The sequence below is a fragment of the Pungitius pungitius genome, chromosome 4, assembly GCF_949316345.1.
Source record: "Pungitius pungitius chromosome 4, fPunPun2.1, whole genome shotgun sequence".
NCBI lineage: Eukaryota > Metazoa > Chordata > Actinopteri > Perciformes > Gasterosteidae > Pungitius > Pungitius pungitius.
The window spans coordinates 6,597,871-6,625,447 of NC_084903.1; the positions used below are offsets into that span (position 1 = coordinate 6,597,871).

At 43.1% G+C, this 27,577-nt stretch overlaps 1 protein-coding gene across 4 annotated transcripts in view; it reads left to right on the forward strand.

Moving 5' to 3' along the window:
• The window catches only part of LOC119195232 (cell migration-inducing and hyaluronan-binding protein), a 172,022-nt gene that overhangs the window by 33,065 nt on the left and 111,380 nt on the right, over positions 1–27,577 (forward strand). For 2 of the 4 annotated variants that reach the window (XR_009956013.1, XM_062561685.1), the window contains exons 2-5: positions 7,107–7,267; positions 13,785–13,922; positions 15,307–15,445; positions 26,218–26,454. Coding sequence is in view for 1 of the 4 variants with exons in the window: in XM_062561685.1 (XP_062417669.1) it covers positions 7,213–7,267; positions 13,785–13,922; positions 15,307–15,445; positions 26,218–26,454 (569 nt within the window). In the remaining 3 variants the exon portion in view is untranslated. Of the gene's footprint in view, positions 1–7,106; positions 7,268–13,784; positions 13,923–15,091; positions 15,122–15,306; positions 15,446–26,217; positions 26,455–27,577 lie in introns of those variants that run through there. The other 2 variants (XM_062561687.1, XM_062561686.1) reach the window with 2 other exon arrangements.

Sequence of the window (27,577 nt, forward strand, 5' to 3'; positions counted from 1 at the left end):
CCGGGTGTCTTGCCCATTTAAAATTTGAGAATAGCTTGTTTCGGCTCCAAAACCTATAATCATTGACTTAACCAGATAAAACTGCGAGATGCTGAGCGCAAGCGTTCCTGAGGGAAACTTGATAGTTTGTTTACTCTATCACCACTATACTTTTTGAGATTTGCACATCAGGACTACGGTCATGGCTTTGGCCTGCCCAAGCATAGTTCACCATCTTCTCTAGCACAAGCCAATGGTGGGCACCTCAGCCGGCATGCGTCAGCCTTCACTTTTGTTGAGCTACAGGGTTTGGTTTCACGCTCTGACTCGCGCGCTAAACTCCTTTGACTGCAGTTGGTCAATCAACGCCCTGGTGATGCAACAAGGTTGGGTCGCTCTGAGGACTGTCTGCCCCGAGAACAGTTGCACCTGGGGCAGGATCGGCCGAGAGCTGATGGCGGTGGCGGTGCAGGGCCGCAGTGCCTTTTGACCTGTCAACGGTTTTACGCCCTGTTGAACTCTCTTTTCATTGTTCTTTTTAATTTTCCTTCATTGGCATGACTTTATTTTTGGGGTAAAACATATTTCATCCCATATTTGGGGAGCTTTTATCAACCATAAAATGTATGCCCCCTAACTTGATTTTGGTTTGTTGCAGGGCAACTTGTATATATGAAGTGAAATAAGTCAAAAAAGCAATGTAGGCATTTAGAAAGTAGTTTATTTTGAAGACATTAACCACAAATGGATCCAAACATAAATACAAAAATATTAAACAATGATGCCGAAACCACGCCCTCCACCACACCTTGTTAGTTTCGTTTCCAGCACTTAGTAAGATGCTTCAATTCAGAGGGTTAGCTTGTCTGATCTGAAGTCAAAGTCAAATGAGGTGCAGCCCCAGAACTGCTGGAGCGGTAGAGGAGGGTCCCACCCATGGACCCCCGCTGGAGCAACAACTTTCGTAACCGGAACACGCATAACGCGGTCAGTACAAAAACAATAGTCCACCGGCAGCTACATCCAACCGAGGAGGAATAATGGCCTGATAGGGGCCCCTAGATCGTACATCCTGTGGTCTGCACTGAAGAGAACAAAGGAGCAACTGCGCTGACTTTCTCTTATTTCAAACTGTACAGTAAAGGTTTATGGAAATATACATGGGCATAGAGGGAAGGGAAATGACGAATTACATGTCATTCTTACTGATTTCACCTTTACTTTTCTCATAAGCTGAAAAAAAGAATATAATGGCAATGATTTTACCTTCAAGTATCTCAAAAAGTACACAGTACTAGTTTGAGTAAATGTACATGGTAATAGAGGAGGTCAACATGAAATAGGATCAAGTGTCAGATGTATGGAAGTAAATCTGTGTCATCGGGTGTTGAAAGAAAAAGGTGATTTTCTTGAATTTCTAGCACTGAATATTCATGCATTGAAAGTATGTATCTGAATGTTTTTCAACATTAAAATACTGCAAAAAAATTCAACCTAAAAAAAATCACTTTTGAAATATTCGCCCGCAAAAAAAACATGGTTACAATATTCAGCCGCAAAAAAAATCATGGTTACAATATTCAGCCCAAAAAATTCACCCGCCAAAACACCAACATCTGGGACACTAAGGTAGAGCAATCGATTCTAGATTTAAGATCAGGAGCGTGCGTCAAGCAAAAGGAGCGAGCACCCAATACACCTTTGGCTTCGGATTGTAGCCATGTCCAATAATAACGGGGACAATATTCATGTCACTTTTTGTCACTTTTTTACATTTAGAGACAAAATCATGTAAATACCTAAATGTTAAATCTAAATGTCAAATCTAAATGTAAATGTAATTGTTGAGTTTAAATGTCAGACATGACGACTGAACATTACAGTATTTACGGTAATTCATGCAGCAAGCCAAGATGCAAAGTCCATATGAATTATCTCTTATCAAACTAATTTTAGGTACGAGGCCACATACAGTTCACTTTGTTGTCACGCGAGCCGGTCATCAAATCATCGGGCATCGGGGGAGCATGATCGCGGATAGTGATAATTAACGGGATCTTGTGCAAAAACTTTTGTAAAACAAACACAATGTGGTCACATTCATCTTGCAAACGTAAATCTATATTGTAGATATAACATTTTGCAATCAAGTAAATTGGACAGCCAGCCCATATCATTTTTTTGAGTGCAGGCACACGAAGAGGCAGGAATATACAAAATAGGAAATAAAACCACACCTTGAGAGATTGGTAGTTTAGGATCCTTTTTGAAGGTAACCGTTGCTCATAGGCTCTGCAAACAAAACTAATAAAAAAAGTCAGTATCATCTCTCAAGCTGCATTTGGTAAGAAATATCCATTAATTACGGCGAGTTGATGCTTTTTTCTTAAAGAGATTAGAGAAAAAACTTGGCAGTTTAATTAAATTGTTGTTTAACTTTGTAAAACTATTATGGGGAGTCTTTGGAATTTTCAACACTTCATAATCACATATCTTTGTTGCAATGATTACACTTATCTGACCGAATCTTAGTCGTGATTTGATGACCTCCTCTCTCTGAAACTTCCCCTTTGACTGGTTTTATGTTGGATTTCTGTATGTTGTGATAGCGCCTTTGCCGTTGTTGAGATTATTGGTGTGATTTCCGCGGTGAAGCCTGTCACTAATTAATTTGTAAATAGCCATATTAAATTCTGTAATGAATACCCCTCATCACATGTGCCCACTCCCATTGTCTTTCGATTTATCAGTATATATTTGGAGATTTTTAATACGTATTATTTATGTACGCTTGAGTTTGATGTCCAATATCACACGTTTTTCCCCCGCCCATTTTTCCCTCTGTTGTATTAGTGTTAGATCCTGTCATGATCCTGGGTCTCTCATCTTTCCTTGTTCCCTGTCTCCCTCTTGTGGTCACCTTTATGCAAACACTTTCTGTCCATTCTCTCCTTCCCTCATTATCTCTCACAGCTGATTCCTCTTTCGTTCTTATCATCGTCTCACCTGAAACCTTTTTCACCTGATTTAGTCAGCTTCTTATTCCCTCCTTCTAGCCCAGTCTTGTTCTCGGATTATTCCATGAACTCTCATGTGAGACGTCAGCACGCTTGCCCTGTCCAGTTCTGACCTGTCTCCACCTGCCTGTGGAAGGTTACGTTATCTTCCCTACTGTGAGTTGCACTGTTTAGTCTGCACATTACTCAACTGTGCCTGTCCATAGAGTTCCTGATTGGCGCATGCCTTTGGCGGCTCGCCTTCTTTGTTACCTTTGCTGGACCCGGCTGGCAGTGTGTATCCAGGGATCCCTGACCACTGTCCTCGTGGGAGTTAACAAGTTCCTAACTTCCAGGTGTTTTCTTTCTTTTGTGGCTCTGTTTACCGCCCGTGGACTTTGAGTTCTATTATAATAGAGGAATAATTTCCTTTTTTATTATAAAAGACTCTTTAATGCATCTCGCTCCTGGCCCTCCATCATTCACGGCATAATAGATCCTGTTTGTTTACTTGAAAGATCCATGGCGGAACATTTCCCCACATTACAGAAGCTCGTCCGCCTCCACCAGAAGTGTGTTATTTGGGGTAAAAATAATTGCACCCATGCTAAGTCTTAGAGCTCTGAACTGAATTGTATCTAATATTTCTAATGTGCTCTTAGCAGCTGCTCCATTCACCATGCATCCATAATGAATACATGATCATATAATGGCCTTATAAATATCCAGAAGTGCTCGTTTATCTGCACCCCATTCGTGTCCAGCAACTGCTCTCCTAACTTATCATTATCGCCTTTTTACATTTCAATGCTTCAATATGCATCCTCCACAAACATTTTTCATCAAACCACAAGCCTAAATATTTACCCTTCGCTACCCTCTCCAAAACGGAGGATGAAGAAAAGTGTCTCTTCTCACCAGCAGCTGAAGTTAGTCCAGTTTGTTGCACAGTGAGCGCACGTTGGAGAGAAAGATGCCTGGCATCGGTATGCGAGAACCACGCTTGCGGAGTCTCACAAACGAGCCAGCCCATTTTCCTCTCTTCCGGCGTCTCACCGCTTGAGTAAATGTTAGCTCACCTTTTGACTAGAATGTCCAGTAATTCCACCGATGAGAGAAGAAAAGTTGGAAATAACTCTGCTGGAGTTGTTGTACGGATGTTCAAGAGCTTATCTCTGGTGCAAGAGCTCCGGGAATCGCAACAGGAAACACTATTTACGACGAAAACAACAAAAAACAAAAAGCACCGGGCAGCCATCTGCAGTGCCATCTTGTATTAGTTGCCCATTATTGTACTGCCTGCCGTCAAGCACCAACCGCCAAGTTAAATTCCATGTATGTCTGACATATTATGGCCATAAACGTTTTCTGATTTCTGATTGCTGATCCTGATTCCGGTTTCCTTCTGATTCCTCTATTTCTCTCCCAATAGAAGAACAGAATTGCATTGATGCATTCATTTTAGATGACTTAATAGTCTTTCATTCTATTGCTCTTTTTCTTTGGTAGTCGATCAGGTTATCTTGAGTGACAAGGCTTCTTGTCTGAAGGCCCAATTTCTTTAACAGTATTTCTACTTTCCTCATTCTACCATAGCACCATTTTCTTTTTCCCATTGACTTTACTCTTTGGAATGCAGATTGATGCAGCACCTGAAATCATAGTGGATACTACCCTCACGCATCTGTCCACAACACCCACTAAAGTTACATTTTTGAATGCCTTCCTACGACATTTAAATGTTCCCCAGTTGGCTTACTGAAAGCACCATCTATCTATTGTACTACCATCCTGTGTAACGACAATCACATGGGATGACAGGACAAGGCAGGACGTGAAGTTAACCCAGGTACACAAGAGGCACTAAGAAACTAGGTGGAACTAAGTGGACCCAAAGCGCGACACCTACTTTTTTCACAATATATCAGCAATAGGAGGCAGTCCAGATAATCGTTGAATAATCATTAACCACATTACCCTTTAGATTTCCGTATGATCATTTTTATCCCTAGTCATAGCGCCACCTTGTAGAAAACAGGAAGTTAGATGTTTTGTACTTTACACCCTGCTCAACACATGTTATTCTAATCCCTTTCAACAGTTGTTTGAAAAAACTGGGCCTGAAGACATGTAAAGTTGAATTTTTAATCAATCATAGCACCACCTACTGGTAACAGGAAGTACACATTTTTATACTTTGGCATTTTCATACTCTTGTAAATAAGATCACATCAAATGCATTCCACACAAACGTAAGACTTTCTGAACAGCCCAAGAAGCATTTTATGTTTCCTGTAACGTTGTTGCCGTGGCAACCTATGCTTTTGCAGTAAACAATGAAATATGTAATGACCTGTTTATGATTTTAATTATTCAAAATGGTAATTCGGCTCAAAGGCGCCCCCTACAAATATTTATTTAAGCAGCCCCAGCAACTTTGTAACTGGGTAGAAATATGTAACACAAGTGAACTGAAAGTCTCTCGTGGCTATGCTTGAAACCATACCAATAATAGGCAATTTTGCTTTTTGTCTGATGTTTATGTTCAGTCTTTTGCTCTTGTTTTTTGGGCCTTTTTGGGGTTCATGTAACAAAAGTTGTTCAATTTGATATGCATATCAGGTCTATTGAAAAATGTTACATTTTCCGGGTCTTGCAATTGGGTGTAAGGAAACGTCTCTTAAGCGCCCCTTAGAAAAGTACCACAATAACTCAGTTTTTGCCCCTGATGATGATTGACTTGAAATTTGCCACAAATGTGCTCTTGGTTGTGCTCTACAAAAAAGTAAATCATGGAAAAAGGCACTTTTACCAACTTCTTCTATGTGAAAAAAAAATAAAGCTGCGATCATTTTTGAACCCAGTCATAGCACCAGGAAGTGCCATGTTTTTTACCGTACACCCAGCAGAGTGATCAGATCCCTCTAATGTTAATGTTTATGATGATGTAAAAGATAAAGTTAGCAAAGCGGCATTCCTGGCGTCTCTTCATGCGTTTAACAACGACTGGCGGGCGAACTCTTTGTAGCTAGAGCCCATCCATCGCTTTTCGCAGCCTTAATTGGGGTTGTAGCTGTTTTTCGACATCACTACGGTTACAGAAAGGTGTCGTTTGTGTTGTAACAATGTTTCACTGACGAGCTTTTGAATCGGGAAGTCCAAATCTGTCCTCAGCCTTAATTGTTAAGCTCTCATGTTTCCCTCTCAGTTGATGCTCTGTACCATGTAGGCCACATCTGGGTCAAAAGTCTGAATGTGGAAAAAAAAAATGTGAAAGTGAAAAAGAGATTTGAAACTTGAAAATATAAGCTTTAAAGCTGAAAATAAGAAATCTGCAACAGACACATTTTTGGATATTTACTGTATTATAAGTGAAAAAAGTTAAAGAAAATATAGAACTAAGTCAAACAATTCAACCCATCCATCCATCTTCATACCGCTTATCCTGCACAAAGGGTTTCAGGGGTGGCTGGAGTCAATCCCAAATCAGTAGAGTGGTGGAATGAGACCGATCAACCACTCTGAGCTCAAACTTTTTGTGTGTGAAATATTGTATCTCTTCACTAGTAACACTTTTTAACACATCATAACACTCATGAGTATTTCCAGAGTTATTGCACTTTTTTATCATTGATGTGCAATTTTCAGAGCAATGGCCAAAAAACAGCCCCGGCATTTTACCAGCAACAGTTTGTCTAAATGTTTTATTTTGTTTGTTTTACAGTCACTACAGGATTAAGGATGCTAGCCAGTTGCTGTGGTCAACTGTATCAGTTTAATGTGTGAATTCATATAGTCAGTTTGTGGAGCGCATGGGTGCTAATTTATTGTTTTTTTGTTTACATTCAATGGTACACTGTTGATGATTTTATAATCATGGATCTGAGGTGCTTATGAGTTCACTTGATTTCATGGTTTTATTCTTAATATTCTTCAAAACATGTAGTATTTTTTAAGATCTTGGAAACAAATCTCTCAGAAATATTTGTCCAAATATTTAGGTTAAACATTTAATAATCTGCAAGCGTTATGTACTACATCTGTTTCCCTTTATTTGTGTGGAATCAAATGCAAAAGTATTGATTTGTACATGTCTTATTCAGTCATCTGTGTTTCAATCTCATGTTCTAGGTGTTTTTGAAGTCCTCCTGCTGTGAACTTGGCCCATCCACTGGATACCCTTCTTACGTGACACCCACTGGGAGTTGATAAGTTGGTCAGCAGAGGGTTAGGAGAGATGAAGACATGTGCCATGTTTATGGCAGCTCTGCTGTTCCCCAGCATTCAAGCAGGTGAGTTACGGACATATTTTGACGTCTTTTTTTTTCCACAAACAATGAGCTGAAAACAATTGACATGTATATTAAATACAAGTCCATCACCCTTTAGCACATTGTGATGTGAAACTGATTCACATGACTGAATATTAAAGAACAAGAAATAGGGTGTCAAACGAAAGAGAAGGCAAGACTAAAATCTTAACCTTTTTCATTATGTTCTCGCTTAATTTAAGAGATGAATAAAGATTTCAGTTCTTTTACTATTTTGGAGAACATGAGACTTAAAGTAATGGTGGATTTTTCAAACCTTTTCCATGTTTGTTTTTTTCTTCTTTCTGCTCAGCAGTTCCTTGTTGCCTTTATCACTTCATCCTACAACATTGTGTGCTTTGTTAGTAATTTAAAAAGAGAGGCACGTGTTCAAAAATTGGAAGCCTGGATGGGGACGTCCGGAAGAATTCAGCCAAACTACTTCTCTCGTCCTGGTAGATTTATTCATCAGATCACAGGTCAAGTATAAGCGCTGCATTTGCAAAGGCAGGAGCAATCCTACCGGCCCGCAGGCCGGAAGAACACACTAACTAACATCAGCAAGAACATCATGTTTTATAACCCGAAACACAAAGAAAAGATTTCTATTGGCCCTAAGCTGGCGTAGGGGATGAACCTTCTCCCCCCGCCTCAAAGGATCCGGTCATATCCAATGTCCAGAACTCCTGACTTAACGTAAACAAAGAAAAAAGTGTGAATGTTGAATGGTGTGGTGTGAGCTCTTCCCCCTTATCTTACACAGCTGCTGCTGGTTGACCCGCTGACCTTGCTTCCTTAGTCAGGACAGAAACAGCTCCCATATACTGTATGTAACACAAGAAGCTTCTGTCTATAAGTATGTTATCTAGTTCTCAACGGCATTAGTTAGAGCACCCCCCCTGCCGCCAGATGTCTGGCCTTGCTAGCACATCCTGCTTGACCCCCGACCTTGAATTCTTCAGCAGAACAAGGCAAAGATTTCCTAACTCAGCACTAAGAAAAAAGCTTTTGATTATCAGCTTGTATATAAGATTGATTGAGGCTACTTAGGATAATCTGTTCGGAAACTGATGAGTAAATGCAAGTAAAAAGATATCAAAGGGTCGGTTTGCCCAAAACTTTGAACTGTTTCCGTTAAATGTTTGTAACAGCATTAACCTTGCTAGTCACAATGGTAATCACAGGTTAAAATGTTAACTTAGACGACCATTGACCATTTTCATATTAATCTTTTATTTTTCATTCCTATGAAGTTGCACAGTGGTGTTTTGATTTTTTTTTCCTCCTGCAGACCCACAGTTGCATAGAGATGAACCAACTGTATCTCGTTGGTACCACTCAATCTCCTCCGTTCTTTCACTGTTAGAGAGATGGTTCCACAGAACCACTCTGCTGTGTCTTGTATCTTGGGGCGGCCTAAAGCTAAATGTTGTTCTTTCAGGCTGTGCATGACAAGGACCCAGGAGTCCCAGCCACACAAGTGCCCTTATATATTCTGATGCCGGTCCTAATTGTAGTGAGGTCCTGCACCTGGCACTTCCCATGGACCAACATGCTTTGGGAGATCCTATCACAATTGACAACCCTCATTCTGACTATTGTCATAGGGGAGATTGGTCAGAATGTAGAATCAATGACGCAAGGCTCTGGGCCTCCAGGCACTGAAGCCTGGTTTCAAGCTGTTGATTGATGCGCTCTGTCTAGCCGTTGGCCTCAGGATGTGAGGCTAGCTGTGGCTCCGATGATCTTACAGAACTCGAACCGCAAGACAAATTTGGGCTCCCTATCCGATACAATGTCTCGGGGAAATCCGCGGATCATAAACACATTGTTCATCATGCTAACTGCAGTCTCTTTAGCAGATGGCAACTTTTTTAGAATCTGTCCACCACAGTCAAAACCGTGGTGTTACCCTTGGAGATTGTGAGCCCTGTAACAAAGTCCATAGAGATTTCTGCCCACGGCCGGGACGGGATGGGATGGGCAGCGGTTGTAGCAAGCCTGCATGGGTTCTGGAGGAGTACTTGTTCCTGGCGCAGACGGAGCATGCCTCAACGTACTGCCTGACCTCTGGCTCCATGGACGGCCACCAGAACCTCTGCGTGATGGCGAACATGGTCCGACATACGCCTGTGTAGCAGGTGAGCAAAGATGAGTGAGTCCAGTGGATCACCGGTGGGCGCAGATTGATTGGGACCAACAAACGATTTTCTGGGCACCCACGAGGTGGTGTTAGTAATTTAAAAAGAGAGGCACGTGTTCAAAAATTGGAAGCCTGGATGGGGACGTCCGGAAGAATTCAGCCAAACTACTTCTCTCGTTCTGGTAGATTTATTCATCAGATCACAGGTCAAGTATAAGCGCTGCATTTGCAAAGGCAGGAGCAATCCTACCAGCCTGCAGGCCGGAAGAACACACTAACTTACATCAGCAAGAACCTCATGTTTTATAACCCGAAAGACAAAGAAAAGATTTCTATTGGCCCTAAGCTGGCGTAGGGGATGGACCTTCTCCCCCCGCCTCTAAGGATCCGGTCATATCCAATGTCCAGACCACCTTGCCTAACGTAAACAATGAAAAAGTGTGTATGTTGAAGGGTGTGGTGTGAGCCTCCCCCCTTATCTTACACATCTGCTGCTGGTTGACCCGCTGACCTTGCTTCCTTAGTCAGGACAGAAACCCTCCCCATATCAATACACACAGAGAAACTTCTGTTTGTCCGTGCGGGTCCCAACTCTTAAATCATGTCTCTCAGCCTGTCTCTGACTTGCTGGCACATCCTGCTTGGTCTCTGACTTTGAATTCTACAGCAGAACAAGGCAAAGATTTCATAACTCAGCACTAAGAAAAAAGCTTTTGATTATCAGTGGGGGAGTCTCACTGCTGCTTGAACTCGGTTTCTATAGGCCAGGTAACCGCTCCAACCACAGAGTTGAGTGGGAGGATGGTCTCAGGTTCCATGGCCACAGGCTCAGGGCTGAAAAGACGGAACAGGGCATCAGGCTTGGTAATCTTTTACCCCTGTCTGTAGGATAGTGAAAAATCAAACTGGTTAAAAAACAAGGACCAGCGGGCTTGGCGGTTATTTAAACGTTTGGCCTTCTTGATATACTGCAGGTTGGACCCAAACCGCGAACCCAGAAATGGGTGCTGTGCCCCCTCAAGCCACTGCCGCCACTCTTCCAGCGTGGCCTTCACCGCCAGAAGCTCACAATCTCCCACATCGTAGTTACGCTCTGCTGCAGTCAGTCGTCATGACAGGAAGGCACAGGGATAAAGCTTGTTGACTCTGCTCGCTGGGAGAGAATGGCCCCGATCCCATTATTAGAGGCATGTACCTCCACCACATACTGGCGAGCGGGATCAGGGAGCGTGAGGATGGGTGCTGTAGTGAACTGCCGCTTAATCTCCGGGAAGGCTCCATCCGCGTCAGCGGACCAGTGAAACGGAACCTGTGGGGAAGTGAGAGCATGGAGCGGAGCTGCTGTCGCGCTGAAGCCTCTGATAAACCGCCTGTAAAAGTTTGCAAAGCCAAGAAATTGCTGCACTTTCTTGTGGCTATCAGGTGTTGGCCACTCGACACAGCGCTTACTTTAGCCGGGTCCATCTGAAACCTCCCAGGGGCTACTATAAAGCCCAGGAAGGAGACTGTATCGGCATGAAATTCACTCTTTTCTGCCTTCACGTATAACCCATTGTCTAGGAGACGTTGCAGAATGAGTTAAACATGGTTCTTATAAGTGTTTAGGTTGGGGGAATATATCAGACTGTCATCCATGTAAACATAAACAAACTGGTCTAAAAAGTCTCAACACGTCATTTATCATTGCTTGAAAAACTGCTGGGCCAAAAGGCATGACTAGATATTCATAATGTCCGGATAGTGTGTTGAATGCTGTTTTCCACTCATCCCCTTCCCTAATGCGAACCAAGTGATAAGTGTTGCTTAAGTCCAGTTTGGTGAAAATCTGTGCCTGTTGAAATTGGTTCGAATACTGTGGTCATGAGGGGTAGGGGGTATCTGTTCTTAACTGTGATTTCGTTAAGCGGGCTATAGTCAATGCAAGGGAAAAGAGTTTCATCCTTTTTTCCCAGAAAGAAAAACCCGCCCCTGCTGGGGATGAGGAAGGTCAGATCAAACCTGCCCTCAGAGATGATTCAATATAGTCTTTCATGGCCTGCCTCTCAGGCGTGAGTGAGCCGGGAAGGAGATCAATGGCGCAGTCGAATGGGCGATGAGGTGGTAGGGCTGTGGCTTTGCTTTTACTAAAAACCTCCGCAAGGTGATGGTAGCAGCTTGTGTAATGGTAAAAATATATGTAACTCTTCTAAATGCTTCATTTGTATAACCAGTTTATTAATTGCAAGTGCTGGGATGGCAAAGGCCATGGTATAACAGCTAAAGTGTTTCACACTGAGAAATGTCCCCAGCGTCCTAGCTGTAGAGACTAAACAAGGTGGTCAAGGTTTCTGTTGACGCCACCGATAACTGAACTTAGGTATAAGAACTGCCTCGCTCTGTTAGGGGGCAAGGAGGTTCTTGACAGTCTGCAAAGCACGTAGCTGTTGTGACCTTTCTTCCTTAGCGCCAGTCTTTGCGCTAACCCCCAGTCGATTAGATTCTCATCTGCCCCTGAGTCGATCAGTACTCCCAGCTCGAGGTCTTTATTGTGGTGTTTAAGCTTCACTGTGGTTAATCGGCGTGGGGTGGGAGTAACCCATGTGACGTGACTCACCAACTGGTTGGCCTTCACGGGACAGGCAGTGATGAGATGGCCTTGCTCGCCACAGTGAAAGCATTTGCCCTCCTGATAGCGTCGCTGTCTTTCCTCTTGAGATTTGCTCGAGTGTTGCTCAGCAGAGGTTTGATGCAATGCAGCGCCTCAGAGAGAACCGCGGACGAGCCAGGTGCAGCGGGTGTCACTCGCTGCCCACGCTGCCGCCTCCGTTCCTGCAGCCGGTTGTTGGTGCGGATGGCGAGGGAATCAAGGTCCAGGAGAAGGTGCATTGGGACCAAAAGGTCCTGGATCTGATCTGAAAGTCCTTTCATAAAAACGTTCTATAGGGCCGTGGTGTTCCACCAGCTGTCCGTCACCAGGGTACGAGCTCCTGATCCCTTTCTTGCGTATGTTGCCACAGGGTCAACCTCTTGGGTGATGCGCAGATTGCCGAATACCTGGCCCACTCAGAGGTAGCCCACGCCTTGGCCCTTCCCGTGAGTTGTGACATCATGAAGGCGACCTTGGATCTTTCTGTGGGAAAGTGAAGTAGAGAGTGCTCTAAGTGCATTTTGCATTCAACGATGAATGACCTACTTTGTCCAATGGTTCATGAGTATCGTTCCGGGGCGCCAGTCTGGTGCATGCATCAGCGTGTGTGGCTACGGGAGAGGGCTCAGAGGGCGTGGGGGTTTGTGGAGGAGGACTCAGAGGCAGAGTGAAGGTTCAGCAAACACTTGTTTATTCTCTAACAAAAAAGGAAAAAACCTGGGAACAAAAAACTCCTCCAAAGAGGGATGGACGGGGAAACGCTCCGACTTGATTTAGTAGCGCTGGGCAATACAAAAATTGCTGTGAAAAAACAAAAAGCTGAAATATTTTAAAAAAAGTAAAAAGGCAAAAATCTAATTCTCTCTTACTACTTAACAAAACAAAACACAAAGAAAAGGACTCCATGGTCGTTCGGAAGGCCCGCGAGGGTTCGGGACAGACTCCACAATGGCCTGGGCTTGACTCTTGGCGTGAGGCGGGTGTACAGGACTAACTGACATGACACACTGGCACAGGACAAAGAGAAACGCAGACTATAAGTACACATGAGGGAAGTGTGGGAACAGGTGGACACAATCAGGAATCAGGGGAGACAATCAGACTGGTGACACATGCGGAAGGGCAAAGAACCTGAAACAAGAGGAGAGTTAATTTTCAAAATAAAACAGGTCACAAAACAACTGTGGAGAGATGACAAAAACTCAACTTCACACACAGGTGTGACAATCCAGGTGGTTGTGCAACGTTGGGTTGCCGCATCTACATTATTTATTCCTGAAATGTAGTAGATAGTAGGGTTAGGGTTAGTATAAAATCTATATAGTAAAGTAATTGTATTGTATTTAAGTACTGTATTTGATTTGATGCAATAAATTACTTTCCACCACATAGTGATAGTCAAAGTTATAAATGGTAAATGGACTGTACTCATTTCTCTTTTCTAGTCTTCTGACCACTCAGAGTTCATTAACACTATGTCATCATTCACTCATTCACAGTAGCTATCATAAACCGTGCCAACTGCCTATTGCTAACTACCATTCAGACTTCAGTCTACAGGAGCAATGTTGAGGTCATGTGTCTTGCTTAAGGACACACTGATATGCAGATTTGAGGGGCGAGGGCTTGAGCCACTAATCCTTTGGTGAAGGACGACTGTGCTCTCTGTTTTCCCAGTCACCCTTATGCGTGTGTTTCTCAAAGTTAAATATTGGTATATTTTTGTTCAGTGTGTCCGGACAAGGAGCCAGGACTGCAGCCATGGAGGCCAGGACATAGTGAAGACCACCGTGTTACAATCGGTTATGGCAGGAAGGTTCTCCTAACCACTTCAGCTACGGTCCACTCCATTGAGATTCTTGGTGGAGGTAAGCTAGACAATTCCATCTTCTTTGAAGTTACAGGGAAATGGTAGTCAAATAATCAGGAATCAGGAATCGTTTATTGTCACAATATGTCAGACATACATGTAATTTGACTTGGGGGTTGGTGCAGAAATTTAAACGGGTAGCTTAACTTCACAAAAGTTTGATATGGTCTTAAAGAAATATGCTGTAAAATAGCAAACACAGTTCTAAAAAATGTGAAGTCAGTGCTTCATGTCTTAAAGCAACATTAGATCTGGTTGAATAGAAGTCTATAGCAAAACGACTAGTATTCTTTAGGACAGCATAATATTCATTTAGTTAATTGTGGTCCATTTACAGTCAAATAGACCACAAAAGGCGGGTTTAGTTAGTATTCTGCTCAACTGTCTCCTATCACTACAAAACCAAGTTTTCAAACTCGATGTGGTCTACATATCCATGGGCTTCATCATGGCACCTATTCACTACGTTGACTTTAATAGGGAGGAATAAGATGAGTAAAAATAAACTAGACCTGAAGTACATTCAACTATTTTTTTTCTCCTATGATATTGACACATTTAACACATTTTCTCATTTTATTTCAGTTGTTTGAACTACTTAACTCACACAATCTGATGGTCAGCTTTTTTTATTCATGCTCGGTATCATTGGCTTATCGGTGCATTATCAAAAGAACCAGTTAATATTCGGTTTACTCTATTACTCTCCAAAATCAACATGCCAAAAGACTGCTGCAACAGCCTCCACCAGTCCAGCCTTTTCTTCCTTAAACACTAATGACACACCGAATCCCACACCGAGTTTTAAACACCCATTGATTACATATTTAATTAAATTACTTTTAATTTCACATGTTTTAGTATATTATTTATATGTAATGCAATATCGGCATTCATTTTACATTATATAAATTAAAAACATCTCTGACTAGATTGCTAAACTAAATAATTTAAATGGGTTCTTTTTATTTCACAGTATAGCAAATATTTGACTGAATTAAGTCAAACAATGTCATTTCAAGCCACATGTGTACCATGTGTTTTTATTTTTTTGCACTGTCCCTTCTCAAAAGCTCAAATGAAGGAATACATCCAATATTTTAAATATTACATATTAATATAATGAATATTACTAAAGAACAAACACCGTAACGTTATTTCAGATAAGATGGTGGTTGAAACCGGGCTCCTCACAAGGTACGTGATGAAGGTAAACCGATACTGAATTGGATTTATTCAGCTGTATACCTGGTAACGCTGGGGGTTGGCCAACTACATTTGCTCTGTGTCTGTGTGGACAAACTGAGCCTGAGGGCCTTAAATGGTAAGACGAGTCTGGGGCATGAAAGGATTCCTCACTTCCACCCTACCTCTCCCTTTAGGAAAGCTGGTGATTGCTGACACCAACCGGGCCATACTGCTTCGAACAAAACACATTCTGATTGGGAACAAGGGGGAATTGCACATTGGAAGCCCAGCCTGTCCTTATAAAGGAAACCTCACCATCTCCCTTTATGGAAGGTATAGTTGTATGAAGTTCAGCATTAAAACCAACCTGGTTGCAATGCAGTTTGTAAAATATCTTCAAAATTAAATGTATTGGTTTTGTGTACATGGACACAAATTGTTTGCAATTTTTTTTCTTATTAGGGACCTTTTTTTCTGGAAAACAATTACTACTAATAATATTACTGTTGCTACCATTGCTATTATTACTCCCACTAGGACTTTGCTACTGGCACTGGTTTAGTTCTACAGTGGGATTGAGGATTAAATGCGGATTAATGCTGATTAAATCCTCTACTTTCGCTTTTCTCCACTTTTCTCTTGGCAAGCGTTCCAAGGTTCTGTTCCACTGACAGCAGTATGTACTTTTCTCGGTGCACATACTCTTTCAAACCAGTCAGATCCACACACAGACGCACACTCTCATCATCCTTCTTGAGCACAACCACTATGCCAGCAAACCAATAAGTGGGCCCCTCCACTCTGCTGATGATGCCGAGGCTTTCCACGCTCTGAAGCTCCTCTTTGACTTTCCCCGCCAACTATTTAAACTTAATAGCATGATGTTGTTTACTCCACCCACACCATTGCAAAGTTTGGGGTAGCTTGACTTGAGAGTTGCCATGTTTATGCTCTCAATATGAATAAGCAAGGTTTTGGACCACCTTTGCCATGGTTTGCTTGGCTCCGGTCTTTAACAGTAGTCTAGTGAACCTCAACACAACCAAAGGCTTTTCTGCCTTCTGGACGATAAGTTGCTGTGCATTGGAAAAAATGATTTTAAGTGAACGGACATCCTTCTCTCTTTCTATCATGCAGCAGTGTGATATTACCAGTGCTGATGCTATCATTACTTGAAATGATCCCAAAGCCAATATATGTAATGCAGAGAGGAGTTTAACAACTGCTAGAATGGAATGTTAACGCTGCGTCGGAGAAGGAATGTCATCTTTAATTTCACACCTGCCCACACCAGCCAAATACCCACTTTAAAAGAAAATTATGGGGAAGGGTATTCATTTGGACCTTCCCAATGTCTAAACCAGGGGTGTCAAACTCATTTCGCATCGTGGGCCACATACGGCCTAGGGAGATGTCAAGTGGGCCGGACCATTAAAATTATACCATACTCTGCTATAAATAACCAAAATATCATGTCTTTCCTTTGTTTTGGTGTAAAGAAGCAAAAGAACATTAGGAAAATATTGAAATTTAATGAACTATCCTTTTACAAAACATTTCATGAAACACCTCATATTTCCTTAGAGAAATGTGCAATTTACTTTTATCATTCACAAATATGCATTGCAACTGATCCCACTGATTGAACAAAGGCACAAAACTTTAATTGGTACTGAAAAATATAGTAATGCACTTTAAGATTAAATTAGACTTTTAAAGAAAGGAATTTTTAAACCACCTACACATACGCATATAAAATCTAAATGTAATCCCTGCGTACACCTTACAAACTAAGGAGAGTGATTTTAAATGTGTAATGAAAGTGTTCGCCTGTCCTGTAAATCTGTAAACTTCATACATGAAACATACATACACATACAATACATACTGAAAATTTATGGAGTTGTATGAACAGTAGAATTCCATCACACAACTTTTGTTTTGAAGCTGCTGACTAACGTTAATCTTATCTCTTCTCAGTTGTCCTTGCAAGCCGTCATATTTTTCGCTGTGATGAGTCTCGTAGTGGCGTCGAATATTATATTCCTTCAATACCGAAACTTGTTGCAAACACACCAAGCACAAAGGTTATCCGTGCATCTCTGTAAATAAATAGGACATGGTCCATTTTTCTTTGAAAATTCTACACTCCTTATCTACTTTTCTCCGTTTGGATAACGACATTTTGGCTAATGAGGGTGTAGCGGAGAGGTAGAGACCAAGGTATTAACAACGTCATAACAAGCAGCAGATGGCGCATTGATACCGTCTGCTGTTTTCAGTCTGTCTCAGTGATGCGGCTTGTCTTCTACTCTGATGGAAAGAGTGCGCCCCTTAGCGGATAATCCATGAATTGCAGCGAATTAATTCCATGTCTTTTATGCATTTTTTCCACTTTCAAATTATCCTGCGGGCCTGATCGAACCTCCTTGGGGGCCGGTTCCGGCCCGCGGGCCGTATGTTTGACACCCCTGGTCTAAACCAAGGTTATGCCATTGAAGGTTATTGCCACAAAAGCGTTGAGGCCGTTTCTACCAAGCTCATATCCATTTGTATTACATCACTGGCATCCTCCCTCAGTGTGTATTGCTGCTTTTTTTCTCTTATCACTGTCAGACTGCCATATTAAGTTTTACATGCATTGTGAGAGACGTTTGTCTGACATCCACACCACAATCCGGCCTCTTACAAGTTCTTCATGCAACATCCCAAATTTGCAATGTTCTGCTAATAAATACAGGGCAGTGAGAAATGCATCAACAGTCAGGAATCAGGAAACGTTTATTGCCATAATATGTGAGACATACATGTAATTTGACTTGGCAATTGGTGCATGACAGCAGACAGTACAATAATGGATGGACAACGTAGTGCAGGAACAAGATAAATGGTGCCATACCAAAACAGGTATTTATTCAAACAAATCAGATGAGGAGTGAGGAGGCCAGCTAGTCGGGAGTGGTGGTGATCCTGGGGACAGAAAAAAAACAGAATCAAAAACGAAAAAAAGAGCCAGGTCAGAAAAACTATTCAGTAGTTGTCCTATCGACGCACAAATGCGACATGCAATGATCCAGCGGCGATGAGATGTCAGGTCCTCCTCTTTATCTTGTTGTTGATTTTGATGGGGAGCAGGTGTGTTGGTCCGAGCCTCTACCACTCCTCTAACCAGCAGGACGCACGATGAGGGGTTTGTGACAGTACCTCCCCCCCGACGACTGCCCCCTGGCGGACCACCCGCCCTGGGTCGACGGCGGTAGAAATCCAGCACCTCTCCTCAGGTTCATAACCCTCCCAATCTACTAGAAACTGGTACCCTCGACCCTGACGGCGGGAGTCCATAATCCGCCTTACTGTGTACACAGGGTCCCCGTCAATGATCCGAGGTGGTGGAGGACAAGGAGGAGGAGGTATTAAGGGACTGAGGAGGACCTGTTTCAGGCAGGAAACGTGGAAGGCTGGGTGGACCCCAAGGGTCCGAGGCAGCTTCAACCGGACCACCGGTTGGTTGATGACCCGGTCCACCCTAAACGGCTTGATGTACCTCTGGGACAACTTCCGGGATTCAGTCCTTAACGGTAGGTTCTTCGTGGAGAGCCATACCTTGTCCCCGATGGAATAGGCTGGAGCCGGCGCGCGGCAGGTGTTGGCGTGTCATTGATACTGTTCCAAAGCCCTGAGCAGGGAGGCCCTGGCCCGATGCCATGTCCGATGACGGCCGAATATGAGCCTACACCGAAGGCACAGCCAGGTCTCCTGGGATGGAAACAGGAGAGGTTGATAACCGTAAAGGCACTGGAATGGCGACATACCTGTGGCAGAGGTGGGGAGCGAGTTATGGGCATACTCCGCACAAGGGAGCTGGGAAGACCAGGAGGCAGGTTGGAAGAGAGTACACATTGCAGCGTAGTCTCTAGGGTCTGGTTGGCCCTTTCTGCCTGGCCATTCGTCTGAGGGTGGAACCCAGAGAACGGCCATGCAGAAGGCCCGCCACACACCGCTGAAGTGAACTGGGATCCCTGGTCGGACACTAGGTCATTAGGTAGGTAGTAGAGACAGAATATCTCCTTGACCAGTACTGCTGCGGTTTCTTTTGCTGAGGGGAGCTTGGGCAGTGGAAGGAAACACACAAATTTACTAAAACGGTCCACTATGGTAAGTATGACTGTATTACCTTCAGAGGAGGGCAACCCAGTCACAAAATCCAATGCCAGTTACCTGGGCCAGGGTTGTTTAGGAGAGCCGCTTTTACCTCCTCTTCCACTCTCCCTAGAACAGCTCCAACCACACAAGTCCTGGGCACAATCATGTCTGGCTGGGCACTGCCTTAGTGAATACTCGCAACAGGATCTGGCTTACCGTTCTGGGAGCAAGGCCTGTAGGTGAGAGAAAACAGAAATCAGCCAAAAAACAGAGCCCACCTGTCTTGGTGGGAGTTGAGGCGCTTGGCTGATCTTACATACTTCGTTCTTGTGGTCTGTCCAGACCACAAATGGGAGCTCCACCCCCTCCAGCCAATGATGCCACTCCTCCAAGGCGATCTTGACGCCAAAAAGCTCACGATTTCCCACGTCATAATTTGCCTCAGCTGGGGACAAATGGCGAGACAGAAATGCACAGGGGTGGAACTTACCATCCCCGGCGGAACGCAGGGACAAAACTACCCCCACCCCTATGTCTGAACCATCTACTTCCACCACAAACTGCCTTGACGAGTCTGGCTTGGAGAGGATGGGTGCTGACGTGAACCGGGCCTTATGGTCCCGAAACACCTACTCTGCTTCGAGGGTCCAGATGAAACGTCGAACGCTGGAGGTAAGAGCAGTCAGGGGAGCAGCCACACGACTGTAGTTGCGTATAAATCGCATGTAGAAATTAGCGAAGACCAAAAACCTCCAAACCTGGTCTCGGCCACTCTAGGACTGCACCCACCTTGGTTGGATCCATCTTTACCTGCCCCTTTGCAATGATGTATCCCAGGAAGGCCACATGGAGGAGTGGAACTGGCGCTTTCACGTATAGCCGGTTCTCCAGTAACCGTTGGAGCACCTGGCGAACATGCTGTATGTGCTCAGAGTGGTCCTTAGAAAATATTAAAATGTCATCCAAGTTAACAAACACAAAACGTCCAATCCGCCCAATGTCCCTAAGTACGTCATTGACCAGACATTGAAAAACTGCCGGAGCATTAGTGAGTCCGAATGGCATCACCAGATACTCAAAGTGACCCATAGGTGTGTTAAAACCTTTGAGCCATTCATCTCCCTCCCTTACCCTTACCAGGTGGAATGCGTTGCGGAGGTCCAGTTTAGTGAATATGGTGGATCCCTGAAGGGAGTGAAACGCTGTGTTCATAACGGCCAGAGGGTATTTGTTCTTGATTGTAATGTTGTTAGGTTCCCAAAAATCAATACAAGGCCTCAGCGTGCCGTCCTTCTTTCCAAAAAGAAGCCTGTTCCTAGAGGGGACGACAAGGGACAAAATGAGGCATCAAGGGATATATTACTCCATAGCGTCCTGCTCGCGTCGAGAGATGCTGCAGGGACGTCCGTTTGGATAGAGGCCGCCCGGTATCAATTCAATGGCAGAATCATAAAGACGATGAGGGGTTAGTAAGAGTGCCTGTTGTTTATTGAACACCTCACCGAGGTCATGATAGATAGCGGGGAAACTGGTGTCAGATCAGGGGGTTGATAGACTGTCTCTCGGCCACCCTCAGACTGAGGATAGGCAGCAGACAGAATACAATGGGCATGCCATGCTGAGCTCCAATTTGTAATCCTGCCTGTTGCCCAGTTGATGGTGGGGTTGTGCTTCACCAGCCAGGTGTGGCCCAAGATCAGAGTGACGTGAGGTGAACTGATGATCAAAAAACTAATTTCTTCAGAGTGGTCACCTGACAACCGTAGACGGACAGGCTCAGTTCTAGAGGTAACTTTAGCCAGTACAAAAAAGTCAATCATGGTATGCAAATGCACCTAAAAAAACACATTTTTGGCAATTTCTCCTAAACGCTGAGTTTGATTGTCACGAAACAGTCAGTGGATCATAATTGGGTCAATGTGCCCTTGATATATCAGAATGTTGCTGATAACTCATTGTTTTGATATGGGATAGTTAACTTCGCAAGGGGTGTGGCTTAGACTGGCAGATTTTTAACTTCCGAATGACTTGGCCTGCCCTCACCAAAATTATAGCATGTGTGAACATTGAAGCCCTAAACACACCCTAATAGGTTCAATTTTTGAAGAATAGGGGGCGCTGTAATTAATGGGTGAAAATCTGCCTCTTTGGCCTGTTTTTGGCCGTTATATTTATCTCTTTCATTGAATAGGTCCAATATAAAAGTGAAATGGTGCCAGCACTTCAATAATTCCATGTTGGGATCATGTGCTCAATGGGGTTATCAAGATGATGGGCAGTTTTGGGTTCAGGATCCATTTTGGTCACATCTGACCATAGCACCATCTTCCACATGTTTGCAGTGTCTCCCACATGACTGGTGTTAAACTCCAAACTGTATTTCTTATGCAGCTCATCCAGAATTACATTGGCCTCATGATTGCTGCTCTATTAAAGACATTACATTCTACTCAGAAAGAATGTCACCTTTGACGATGTTCATGATAGACTAAATAAAAACTTAAATCGTGGCAAAGAAGAAAAGAGAACAAATGGAACAGTGGTTTCAACTCGAGACATACTTCATCTAAGCTGCTCCATATTTCTCAATTCTCATGACATCCTTACCCTCTATACATGCATATTATGAACTTCTTCAATAATAAGATTCTGACTATCAAAGAGAAAATTGATGGTCTACTACCCCCAACCGGAGCCAACCCGTCCGCGGATGTAGGATCCTTGGATGCAGCCGTGGGCCCTGATACCTACTTGGATGGTTTCTCTTCCATCAACCTTGATCAACTGACTTCTACAATTTTGAAATCCAACTCTTCCACGTCTCCTGGATCCGATTCCAACTAAGCTGCTTAAGGAAGTTTTTCCGTTAATTAGCACATCCCTACTGGATATTATGAATCTGTCTTTGTTGACAGGACATGTACCACAGTCCTTCAAGGTAGCTGTAATTAAACCTCTTCTGAAGAAACCTACCCTAGCTCCAGAGGTGTTGGCTAACTACAGACCCATCTCTAATCTTCCCTTCCTCGCTAAGATCCTGGAGAAATCTGTCGCGAATCAATTATGTGACTTTCTACAAAACAATGCTTTGTTCGAGGATTTCCAGTCAGGATTTCGAATGCATCACAGCACAGAAACGGCACTGGTGAAAATTACAAATGATCTTCTACTTGCATCGGACCAAGGACTTGTATCTTTTCTTGTATTGCTGGACCTCAGTGCTGCATTTGACACCATCGATCACCGTATCCTGCTGCAGAGACTGGAACACTTGATTGGCATCAAAGGAACTGCACTCAGCTGGTTTAAATCTTATTTATCGGATCGATCCCAGTTTGTGTTTGTGAACGGTGAATCATCGAGGACCACGAATGTTGGTCACGGAGTCCCACAAGGTTCTGTGCTTGGACCGATTCTATTTACCCTGTACATGCTTCCTTTGGGCGACGTTATCAGAAAACACCGCATAAACTTCCATTGTTATGCAGACGATACTCAACTGTATCTATCGATCAAGCCAGAAGACACCAACCAACTTGTTAGACTTCAGGACTGTCTTGGAGACATCAAAACTTGGATGACCTGCAACTTCCTGATGTTAAACTCGGAAAAAACGGAAGTTATCATGATAGGCCCAGAGCGCCTTCGAAGTCAGCTGTCACGTGATACAGTCTCTATGGATGGAATTGCTCTGGTATCCAACAGCACCGTCAGAAATCTTGGAGTTCTCTTCGACCAGGATATGTCCTTCAACTCTCATATAAAGAAGACTTCAAGGACTGCCTTTTTTCATCTACGGAATATATCAAAAATCAGGAACTTCCTGTCTCAAAGTGATGCAGAAAAACTAGTTCATGCATTTGTTACTTCTAGACTGGATTACTGTAATTCTTTGTTATCAGGCTGCTCTTGTAAATCGCTTAAACCTCTCCAACTGATTCAGAATGCTGCAGCACGTGTATTAACAAGAACTAAGAAATGGGATCATATAACTCCTGTATTAACTTCTCTGCACTGGCTTCCTGTTAAATCAAGAATAGAATTTAAGGTACTTCTCCTCACCTACAAGGCACTTGCTGGTGAGGCACCGTCTTATCTTAAAGAGCTTGTTACACCGTATTGTCCTACAAGGCATCTACGCTCCATAGATGCTGGGCTACTTGTGGTTCCTAGAGTTTTAAAAAGTAGGATGGGGGCCAGAGCCTTCAGTTATCAAGCTCCTCTTTTGTGGAACCAGCTTCCACTTTCAGTCCGGGGGGCAGACTCGGTCAGTTCATTTAAGATAAAGCTTAAAACGTTCCTCTTTGATATTGCTTATAGTTAGGGCTGGCTCAGGTTAGCCTGGACCAGCCCTTAGTTAAGCTGCTCTAGGCTTAGACTGCCGGGGGACTTCTTAGGACACACCGAGCCCCTCTCTCACTCTCACTCTCTCCTCCCACAATCATCCATGCTTTATTAATGTACATCACTAATTAAGCTTCTTTCCGGGAGTTTTTTGTGCTTTCTCGCCTAGCAGGTCTCCGTGGATCATAGTTTCGTGCGGACCCCGGTTCTGACTCCTGGCTCATGGCTCTGCTGACACCTGCTGCTGCCATCATCATTACTTTAAATATGATTCATATTACTGTCATCAAAAACCAACATCTTTCTGCTCTCCCTCCCCACAGAAGCCTCTGTGGATGGTGGTTCGATCTGATGGAGGTTGTCCCTGCAGTGGTCCTGCCGTACACCTCTTCTGCTACTTGCAATTACTTGTATCATTTCAGTTAGAGAAATTGAATGTATTGTACATCTTTTACATTGTTGATTCTGTACACATGACATCCATTGCAGTCTGTCCATCCCGGGAGAGGGATCCCTCCTCTGACGTTCTCCCTAAGGTTTCTTCCCTTTTTTCCCCATTGAAGGGTTTTTTCATATTTTGGGGAGTTTTTCCTGTGCCGATGTGAGGGTTTCGGGACAGAGGATGTTGCATGTGTACAGACTGTAAAGCCCTCTGAGGCAAATTTGTAATTTGCGATTTTGGGCTATACAAAATAAAATGAATTGAATTGAATTGGAATATTATAATCCAAGCCTGGTGGAAACATGAACTAACACCACTGACTTGTGAACCCTGCAGGCGTCCTTGACCGCATTTCTAACCATCTGGCCACTAACCCAACATGCATGGAGTAGGGAGGACCCGTCCAATCTTAATTTGAATTGTTCTTGTTTTTCGTTTTAGATCCAAAACGGGAAAACAGAAATGGGTAGTCGTTTTCTCGTTCTTCGTTTAGAACCAAAAAACGAGACAGACTTACAAATTTCTACTCCTTTAATGCCTTTTGGGGTTTTTCCCATAAAACGAAAATACGAAGCGTAGCCGCTAAACCGGAAGTACGTAGATATTCACAGTAAGAATCAACCCAATCGTCTGCAATGCCAGCGATTGCCAGGGTAACACAAGGAGAAAAGTTCATTAACGGATATAAATAAATAATCCTGATCCGACGGGATCTGTTAGCAGCACCCGCCACAGGAGTGCGCACATCCCGACGTCAGTGAATCGTCGGCCGGACCGCCACCGCACTGAGTATCAAGCCTCACAGGATTATCTGCTTAGTCTCCCATACAATATATCCACATATTCTATTGTATTTCAGAGCTCCCTGTTGGGTTGCTTGCTTGCGTGCGTGGATCAATCTCATCCTGTTATGTGGCTTGGAGAAATCAAAGGGCTCTAGTGCCTGTATGCTATCATAGCACCAGGTGTGTTAGCCATTATGTGATTATGAGAGAGAGAGAGAGAGAGACCACACTACCGCAACAGCCTTACTACAGCGACTACTACTACTGCTATTACTTAAACAAATGCTGCTACTACTACCCCACTAAGCTGTTGCATGGTTCTGGACTTTCAGTCTTCTATACACAGAATTATGGTAACTATTAAAATGTGGTCAACTGCTCCCAGTACACAAAACCAAACCTGTGCATTATAAATACACTGTGGCATAATTATTATAACAATTTATATTTAATATTTTGGTTATTGTGGATTTATATTACTGTTCCATAATGCTTATTTGCAATTTTATGATATAATTACGGTGCCCGAGAAGGTTCAGACAAATACAAAAGCCACAACACAACCGCAAATGCCACAACACGAACACCACAACACAAAATACAAAAGCCACAACGCAAACGCAAACGCCACAACACAAAATACAAAAGCCACAACGCAAACGCCACAACACAAAATACAAAAGCCACAACGCGAACGCCACAACAAAAAATACAAAAGCCGCACGCAACACAACCGCAAATGCCGCAAGACAACAGAACGCTGCAACACAACACGAACGCCACAACACAACACGAAGGCCACAACACGAAAGCGAAAACGGAAGTAGCTAAGTAACTGCCCACGGGAGCGAGCGTATTGTAGCGTGTCTTAAGTTCCTAAATGTTGTGGGAAGTTGTAGTTCTTACTGGTGTGTAAAAAAAACAGTCAACAATAAACCCGGGTAATGATAAACTGGCTCTTTATTGGCACAGAATGTTACAGTATTTTGGAGGAATGCCCACAGTAACGAGCGTATCAGTGTAGCGTCAAGGACACCACTGACAGCCGCTCCAGCTTCCCCGCTGACCGGCGCTCACGGACGGCCGTGGGCGTTCCTCCAAAATACGCTCGCTCCCGTGGGCAGTTACTTAGCTACTTCCGTTTTCGTTTTTGTGTTGTGTTGCGACTTTCGGTTGTGTTGTGGCATTTGCGGTTGTGTTGCGGCTTTTGTATTTTGTGTTGTGCCGTTCGTGTTGTGGCATTTGCGGTTGTGTTGTGGCTTTTGCATTTGTCTGAACCTTCTCGGCCACCGTATATAATATATATGATATAATTATGTTTTCTGTTTGTACTATACGCTGCTGTTAATCTGTTACATTCCCTGTAAGCATTATCATATCCTTTTTTGCAGATTGGATGACAGTGATGATGAACACAGTTACTTTGGGAAAAAGTACATTGGCGTGGGGACAGGAGGGACACTAGCGATCCACGGAGAAAATAAGCTGGCATGGACGTTTCTCAACAAGACCCTGCACCCGGGAGAGAGCAACCAAAACAGCTATCTGTTCCAGAGAAGCTGGGGGAGCCGAGGCATCATTATCCATGTCATTGACCCCAAGACTGGAGAGGTTCTGGAAAATGACAGGTAGGGTAAACCTCAGAGCAGAGGCTCTTACTTTGTTTCATGTATTGAGTAGTTGTAGTCATTCTTAATACATTTTCAGGCTTAATTGTCCAAAACATATTTTATTCCAAATGCACTGATGTACAGCTTTTATTGTGATTAAATACATGATTTTAATTTTTAGATAATGAGTAAAGGAATTGACCTGCATGAAAGCTTCTCTAATTTACTGTCATCAGACTCTACTACTAATCTACTAATGCACCACAATACAGTTTTTGATACAGAAGGAGTCAACTGCTTAATTATTAGTTATTAATTTAGAAGAGGGGGAAAAGCAAATCTTTCTTTAAAGTGAGATAGTGTTTTATTAATGTCATTGGTTGCTCACCTTATATAAGGTCTCTCTTAAATGAAGAAAATACATTTTTCATCACTAACCTTTGCCATCAACCTGAGCTTACATGTTTCCGTGATTTACAATATCTTATTAATACTGCATAAAATTGTGAGATTTTCTTTGTCTGATTTTACATTTTACGCTAATATGATAACTAAACTACAATATAAATACACACCTTTCTTCTTTTTATATCTTATGAAGAATAATAAAACCAGAGGTGTCAAGAACAAAATTTCTACTTAAGGTATCTATACTTTTCCATAGCTGCCCCCGTCCTCTGGGACACTCTCCCTAAACCCACCCGACCTCTGACCTCTCCACATTCAAAACAAAACTCAAAACCCACCTCTTCAGAAGTGTTTTTAATGTATGACTTTAGTGTATGTATTTTGTATGTTCGCTATTTGCTTGGTTTTATTTATTTATTGCTTAGCTTTTAGGATATTTTGAAATGTTTTATGTGACTTTGAGCATTTGGAAAAGCGGTACAAAAATGAAAAGGTATTATTAATTTTTTTATTATTACACGTTATTTTACGATTTACACTTTCTACTCCTTAAAAATAGCCTTGTTACTCCTATTCCTCCATTTTTTTATTGTTTACATTCTGGCTTGTCGTCGTTCAAAAACACACACACAAAAATCTAGATATCCAGATATATTGCGCCATCCGGATAGAGTGAATTTGATTGTGGTTGGACGACACTATTGGTTTTCTCCACGGGTGCACCTGCAGATGA